This window comes from Plutella xylostella, chromosome 9, assembly GCF_932276165.1.
Source record: "Plutella xylostella chromosome 9, ilPluXylo3.1, whole genome shotgun sequence".
Lineage (NCBI taxonomy): Eukaryota > Metazoa > Arthropoda > Insecta > Lepidoptera > Plutellidae > Plutella > Plutella xylostella.
In genome coordinates, this window is record NC_063989.1 from 80,082 (window position 1) to 88,305 (window position 8,224).

Consider the following 8,224-nt stretch of genomic DNA (forward strand, 5'->3'; position numbering starts at 1 on the left):
TGGACGCTTCCGTGCTTCGGACGGCACGTTAAGCCGTGGGTCCCGGTTGCTGCTTCGGCAGCAGTCGTTAAGCCTAGTCAGAGGCCTTCGGGCGGCTTGAAAACATCTGACAGTCGGGTTGCCCACTTTCCCGACCACTCTCTCAGCACAAGCTTGCTTGTGTTGGGGTCCACCAACCCGCACTAGGCCAGCTAGGCCAGCGTGGGGGACTAGGCCTAAATCCTTCCTTCATTGGAAGGAGACCCGTGCCCCAGCAGTGGGGACGTGATGGGTCGTGATGATTAAATATAATGGATCCTTTAAAAGGATAATCTTCTTCATCTTCTTAGCTCGAGGGCTTGTCACTGTTGTAAACGATCTTCAGAATAAATAATATACCTAAGTACAATAATTACTAGCTCCAATTTCTCCATAGTCGGTTAAATCGTAACCAGGGAAAGATTGATCAATTATACGTCATCTCCATATTAAATTCTATATATGACAGATACCTACTCGTATGTCACCCACGAATCTAAAGCGGTTCAAATCCACTTATGGCGAAATTGGCACTTAATATTACAAAAAAAACAGCAATTGTTGTAACAAGGGACAAGGGTTCTTTGAATCCACAGCCACACTGCTTAGCTGTTGTTTGACGTAGCGAACAAGTCTGTAAGGAATAAAACAATAATTAAAACATAATAAGAGAACAACCGGGAGGATACAATGTTCTAGATGAATGTCAGTAGCTGCTGCTGCTACACTTGCGAGCAATGACAGAGTTGAGGTAACATAGAGCCATGAAAATTACTAATAAATCGAAAAGTCTATAGCTAAAACGGCGCCGTCTGCAATTCAGATTACCTACCTATACCAACAGCTAAAAACTTAAATATAGGTATTCAATCGGGGCCATTAATTCGTGTCGGTGTATTGTAGGTGGAACTTACACATTTCTCGCGAGTGTAGTTAGTGTCAAGCACATCCGTCTTAGAGTGACCGAATGGTGTAGTGGTTAATATCCCTGCCTACTATGCCGAAGGTTCTGGGTTCGATCGCCGGTAGGGGCAGATATTTGTTTAAAGACAGATATATTATTATAATTATTATTTGTACTCGTGTAGATATATCAGCTGTCCGATTCTCAATAGCCGTGTGTGACATAGGTATAAATAAAAAAATAATTGAAAGCCAGAGACAAACTTTGTCTTTTTAAGAGACTTCAAGGTACCAAACCTGAAGGAGAGAAACGTGATCTTGTGGTAAAGGAAAACATCGGCAAAATATTCATTTTAGCGTCAATTCACCCGTAACACAACCACACCACGTCGCAGCGACATAATGTGGTCAAGCTGTCGTTACGTGTGAATTGTGTGACAGCGGCTTTTTGCAGTTGCGATTTTGTCGCTGCCAGACAAAATATCGATGTGGTTGCGTTGTCGCTGTCATTGCGATGTGGTAACCACGTCGTCGTGTGCAGTTTTAGCGTCAATCTCTATAGCGTATGCGGCGGCAGCCAGCAGTGTGGCGGCATGCGATTATTGTTAGTCCTGATGATCCTTATTTACAAGATTTATTTTCGTTTCTATAAAATCCGTTTCCGTCCGAAGCCGAGACGGCCTGTCGGTGCCTTTAAGCTATAAGTGAACTAGTGATGATACAATAATAACACAGTTTACAATTATATTACTAGCGATTCGTTGGATGTACTCTGAGGCTGGAGTCAACTTTACCTAATGTACGTCCGACACCTCCGCGTCGGCTACTCTGCCAGGCGAGTATTTGCACCACGCGGTGACACACTAGTCCAGGTATAGTGTTTTTAGTTTTCACACGTACCACAACCACACCACGTCGCAGCGACAAAATGTGGTCAAGCTGTGGTTACGTGTGAATTGTGTGACAGCGGCTTTTTGCAGTTGCGTTGTGGCAGCGACAAAATGTCGATGTGGTTGCGTTGTCGCTGTCATTGCGATGTGGTAACCACGTCGTCGTGTGCATTAGGGAGAGGAGGTGGCCGCGGCGGCGTTGCCGTTGCGATGTGGTTGCGTTGTGGTTGCGATGTGGTTGCGATGTGGTTGCGATGTGGTTGCGATGTGGTCGTATTACACAGGTGGTCGATAACAACGGCAAAATGTGGCACGTGTGAATTGGATTTTTCATTGTCAATACAAAATATGCGCCCGATCACACCGCGTGGTTGTGGTGTGGTTGTGGTTGTAGTGTGGTTGTGGTACGTCTGAATTGACCCTTATACGGAGAACAGGTTGCCGCGATGCCGCCGCCGCGTGGCGGCGTTGCCGTTGCGATGTGGTTGCGATGTGGTCGTATTACACAGGTGGTCGATAACGACGGCAAAATGTGGCACGTGTGAATTGGATTATTCATTGTCAATACAAAATATACGCCCGACCACACAGCGTGGTTGTGGTGTGGTTGTGGCTGTGGTGTGGTTGTGGTACGTCTGAATTGAGCCTTAGTACTTAAGTATCTATTTACAGCTCCCTTCTTGCACGAGTTCGACTCGCACTTGGCAGGTTTTTAACTTTTACGTAGGTTTTATCAGTGTGAATGAACAGGAACGTAAAATTAACTTACTGTTTAGAATTCCACCTGTGAACAAAAATAATCTCGTTAGTAATGTACTCGCATGTGTTCCAGAATAATTTAAGAAGTAAGTATAAGTATCTCTTATTGAAGTCATGATTGACTGCGTCACTCACCAGTCTGAGATTCGCTGGTTGAGCTGCCGCCGTTGCCGCTGCTACTTGATGCGCTGCTGCTGCCGCCGTTGCTGCCGCCACCGCAGCCGCTGTTGCAGCCGCTGTTGCAGCCGCTGTTGCAACCGCTGTTGCAGCCGCCGCCGCCGCAACCGAGGGCCTGGGCCAGCTGCGAACACACACTCGTTAGACTCACTCGTACACACCGGATGCGATTCTTTATACGATAAGTGAAAACCACATACCACATGAAAAATACGGAGGATGTCACTTTATCAGTGAACGACCAAGAGGTGTAATCCTTTTACTATGTTACGCCGGTACCTCCATAAAAAAACGAAACTTTCTTCCGTTCGGTCAAATAATAAAAATAGAAAAAAACAATATTTATTTTTTTCTATAAAACAATGACAACTCACCATCATGACCAGCACGAGGACACACAGGGCGGAGAAGTACTTCATGTTGGGGATTTGGAGAGAGTGAAGAGATGTCGAGCGATGGAGCGACTCTCTACAGATTAGTTTGAATTATGGTTTTACGAGCATCCGTTGCACTTTTTATAATCAATGCACGTGCAAAATCAATAAACCTGTGCAAATATGAATAACGGTGAAAGCAATCATTAAGGTACACGCAGGTATTAAAGCCCCCCTTGAGGCTTTTTTAAACTTTTAATTTCGGTTGAAAGTAAATGATATAATTTTTTTATTGAATGTAGGTATATTAGACCATATTTATATAAATAAATAAGTATGGTTTATTGTCAAGAAATAATGTCGATTGTTGGTATTAAGCCTCAAATAAATAACTTTTATTTGGTTATGTAACCAAAACAAGCTAAATATCAAGAAATTATACTTACCTAATTATCCAAAACGCTAAATTTATTGAAACAGAACAGGTAATTTGAATACGCTCTATGATTAAAATAGACTTGGACCTAATAATGGCACTTTAATCTTAATTTAGTTATGGCAATTTGTTTAATGGGGCTATAGAATAATTAATATTTTTTTATTATTTTGTAATTAGACGTTGATTTGTTCACTTTTTTGGGGCGCAGGCGTCTCGTTTACCTTACCAACTGTTATTTATTTTCATTAAGTTACTATCCCAATATCAGAAACGAAGGGTTAATCTTATAAGTAAATATTTATTGTTATGTACGTGAACAAATAAAATAGATAACTGTATGGTAATTAATGGTAATGAGTGCTTTCACCGTTATTCATGTTTGCACAGGTTTATTGATTTTGCACGTGCATTGATTATAAAAAGTGCAACGGATGCTCGTAAAATCATAATTCAAACTAATCTGTAGAGTCGCTCCATCGCTAGACATCTCTTCAACTCTCTCCAAATCCCCAACATGAAGTACTTCTCCGCCCTGTGTGTCCTCGTGCTCGTCATGATGGTGAGTTGTCATTGTTTTAAAGCAAAAAATATTGTTATTTACTATTTTTATTATTTGACCAAACGGAAGAAAGTGTCGAAACTTTCCTGATGACGTTATTCAGAGTTGCACTGTGAAAGGACTACTCGCAAATTGCGAATACTCTTTCTGAAAGAATCTTACAAATTCCTGCACTAACGAGTTTTCGTTTACGCAAGGTTTTATTTGTATTAATGAGTTCTTCTTATATATCGTGTCGGTAAAAACTAAAAACACTATACCTGGACTAGTGTGTCACCGCGTGGTGCAAATACTCGCCTGGCAGAGTAGCCGACGCGGAGGTGTCGGACGTACATTAGGTAAAGTTGACTCCAGCCTCAGAGTACATCCAACGAATCGCTAGTAATATAATTGTAAACTGTGTTATTATTGTATCATCACTAGTTCACTTACAGCTTAAAGGCACCGACAGGCCGTCTCGGCTTCGGACGGAAACGGATTTTATAGAAACGAAAATAAATCTTGAAAATCAGGATCATCAGGACTAACAATAATCGCATGCCGCCACACTGCTGGCTGCCGCCGCATACGCTATAGAGACTGACGTGTCGTCACAAAATTAACTCAACCCTCTAGACTCAAACTGACTGTAATTACTAGCTGCCAAACGAAATACTCACTGCGACGGCCTTTTTGCGAAAAGGATGCGTCGGCACGCTGCATTTACCTACCGAGTATAATGGCGAGAGAGTGTCCTCCGCCGATCCTGGATCAATGAACGGCGTGCCCGAGTGCGCTAGGTGTAGTCAGGGTATATGCGTTCAGATACTGACGCATCCGTTCCCGTGCGACGACTTCGAGATGGCTGGTCGGTGGAGATACCCCTTATCGCATCCGATGTACGAGTGCGTGTGAGTGTAACGTGTTTGTGTCCGCAGCTGGCCCAGGCTCTCGGCTGCGGCGGCGGCGGCTGCAACAGCGGGTGCAACAGCGGGTGCAACAGCGGCTGCGACAGCGGCTGCAGTGGCGGCAACAACGGTGGCAGCAGCAGCGGCAGCAGCAGCTCCGGCGACAGCAGCAGTTCAACCAGCTCGGCACAGACTGGTGAGTGACACTGTGACTTAGGCCGGTTACAGAACTTCACCAACCGTTAATGCCCTCCCGATACGCATTGACCGAACGTCAGTTTATATCATTCAGTGCTCTGCGTACACTGACGGCGAACTGCGATGCGTATTGAATCCATGCAGTCGGTCTAGCACTTTTTATGAATTTCCATACATAATTATGACAAGCGCGACTGACGTACGCACCGACGGTCGATGAAGCTTTAGAACCGGCCTTATGGCTTATTTAAAAAAAAAAAAACATACCTAAGTATAATATATTCTATAACAGCTATTGCCTTAACTATTTCCCAAATTTCTTTAGCTTACTCTCAAACAAATCGTTTAAGCCGTTCTTGAGTTAGAAATAGTGTAACTAGCACGACTTTTTATACACGAAAGTTTATTTTACTTAAAGATTTTTATACACGAGTATTACTAACAAGGTTATTTTTGTTCACAGGTGGAATTTTGAACAGTAAGTAAACCTTAATTTAACGTTACACACACACAGACATACACACACACCACGGGTTTCTTACCACCAATACCTATAAAGGTCACCCCACATCGTAAAGGGTTTGCCTCTTTTTCTTCTGCCAAACAGTAGAACAAGAGGAACGCGAATACCTGGTTGACAGAAGAGAAAAGGCGATCTCTTTACGTTACGCTTATTTGTACTGAGACCCTAGAAAGATACTCAAATTAAAGTTGTACTTAACCTCCGTTAGGAATATTAATCTTACGACTTTTTTTATTTCTTCTTTTCTTTTTCCCGAACAAGAGGAACAGAGCTCATCTGTTACACCACCGTGGCCCTCACCCTGTATACATTATATGTATAATAAAATTCTTATACTAATAATATATATTTTCAATTTGCAGACCTCGCTGGCACGATGAACAACCGCAGGTGAGCAGCAGGACTGCAGCAGTGCCCCGCGCCCCGCGCCCCGCCCCGCCCGCTGCCCCCTGCCCGCTGGTTGCAACTGTTCAATAACAAACCTTTTTCTACTATGTATTTTTAATAGGTACCTATAATTATATTAAAATATTATTAGCAATATTACCATATTGTTTTTATTTCAGTATCTTAACTAACCACAATACACAGTGTAAACCTACTATTCCGTAAAAAAAATCCTTCAGGGACGCCTCGTCTCGTCTACTTTCCTATTTAGACTACTTTCCCATTTCGTCGTGCTTTCGATATTTTAATATTATTCATATTAAAATATTTTTGAAAGTAAAGATTTATTTTATATTTTTTTAGTAAAACTTACAGCTCTTTATTATTGTATAATAAAAGAAACTTGAAATAATTATAGGTAGTAAGCCATTATAATTTTTGGACTAGGCCTAAAACCCTTCCTTCATTGGAAGGAGACCCGTGCCCCAGCAGTGGGGAGTGGGGACGTGATGGGTCGTCATGATTATAATTTTTCACAAAAAATAAAATAAATAAATAAAATATTTTAGAAACACAAGTAAAAAGTTTAGTTCCTACTACACAGAAATCTACGCAGAAATCAGCGGTAAAAACGTAGTAGTAGTAGCAGTAGCCACTTTTATTATTTTATTAATGACTAGCTGTTCCCGCGAGCTTTGTTTCGCCTTAATAAGTTTTCCCGCGGGAATTCCGGGAAAAAGTAGCCTATGTTCTTTCTCAGGGTCTAGACCTAGAGAGTCTAGAGTCTAGACCATATGTATACCAAATTTCATTCAAATCCTTTCAGTAGTTTTGGCGTGAATGAGTAACAGACAGACACAGTTACTTTCGCATTTATAATATTAGTTAGGATAACTTACTATTTTCAACAAAAGAAGATGGAAATGCTCCGTTAAACTTGTGGGGTTAATATGCCACACTGTATTTAGATGTTGTAGATGTTATAAGGGTTGTTCTCAGTAGAAAGATGAATCACTGGACTATAACTTTATTTATATGTTGTAACGTTGTAGACGTACATGTCTTTAATTAAACATATTTTTAAACTTAAATTAGCCTATTTTCTTATTTTAACACTTAACTATGTAATAAATAAAATAAAACATTAATTAAATCTAATAACTAAAAAAACATTTTAAAACATAACTTCTTTTAAAGTACATTCGCACTCAAAATACTGAAACGTAATCTGTAGTCGTAAACAGTTTATGGTAGAAATTTAGTTTCATAAACCTGCCCACATTTTAATATTGGTAGAAATTTATTGTTCATAACCTGGTATTATTTTTAACATTTCGTGACATCGTGACACTTTCAACGGCTGTCGCCGCTCGCTAGTCATTCATTAGCTTTGCCATCACTGGACTCGAACGTACGCTTGCGCATCTAAATAATAATTGCTTTCGCACATATAATTGCGACCTAAAAGTAAATTTTTAAATAGATAGTGCACCTTAAGTGTCCTAACCGTTCCGGGTCCGCTATACAAGGCGCTGCTGGCTCTGTGTACCTGTGTTTTACATAAATCCTCAAACCCCATATTGGGTAAGTTGTGAACAAATGTTATTTATTTTAATTTGTGTGCTAACATTTCTTCTTAGCTTTTGAATTGCTGTTGATTGTCTTTTTATTGGCGGTTACGGTGTTCAACCGACCGTTGGAATATTCCAGCGGTCGCGGCTTGAATACCGTATCCTACCTTTACCTTTTTAATATTTTCAATTTTAAACTTGTAACTTAAATATTTATTTTAAATTGCCTTCTGCATTCATTATCCTTTGTTAAATTTAAAGCCTACTTAATTCTTCTCATTTGTAAACTCCGTTCTGATTGTTTTCACCACGGCACCGCTTGCTACTGTAAGATATCTGTTAAAAATGTTATGTTAATTTATTAATAAGAGAGATTAAGATCATTATTTTACTTATTTTAATTCATTGTGTATTGTGATTTGTAACTTCCGTTTCATATTTAAATTAAACCTTAGTTTGACTGTAGTTGTAGAGCATGATGCGATAGATGGCGCCACTGGGAAAACTCGACGATAGCACGTGTCGGTAAAGTGGAACGT

At 40.7% G+C, this 8,224-nt stretch overlaps 2 protein-coding genes across 2 annotated transcripts; one reads left to right on the top strand and one right to left on the bottom strand.

The window, feature by feature from the left end:
• Window positions 1-591: 591 nt before the first annotated feature.
• On the bottom strand, window positions 592-3,279 carry LOC105398138 (small cysteine and glycine repeat-containing protein 2). The gene is made up of 4 exons (XM_038108403.2): window positions 3,122-3,279; window positions 2,706-2,871; window positions 2,581-2,595; window positions 592-652 (listed from the first exon to the last, which is right to left on the bottom strand). Exons 1-4 carry the CDS (start codon window positions 3,164-3,166, stop codon window positions 624-626), a joined length of 255 nt encoding a protein of 84 aa, XP_037964331.1. The 5' UTR covers window positions 3,167-3,279; the 3' UTR covers window positions 592-623.
• Window positions 3,280-3,963: 684 nt separating this feature from the next.
• On the top strand, window positions 3,964-6,273 carry LOC105398139 (small cysteine and glycine repeat-containing protein 2). Its single transcript, XM_011570191.3, has 4 exons — window positions 3,964-4,119; window positions 5,037-5,202; window positions 5,668-5,682; window positions 6,090-6,273. The coding sequence occupies exons 1-4, from the start codon at window positions 4,075-4,077 to the stop codon at window positions 6,119-6,121; spliced, it is 258 nt and encodes an 85-aa protein (XP_011568493.3). The 5' UTR covers window positions 3,964-4,074; the 3' UTR covers window positions 6,122-6,273.
• Window positions 6,274-8,224: the final 1,951 nt, after the last annotated feature.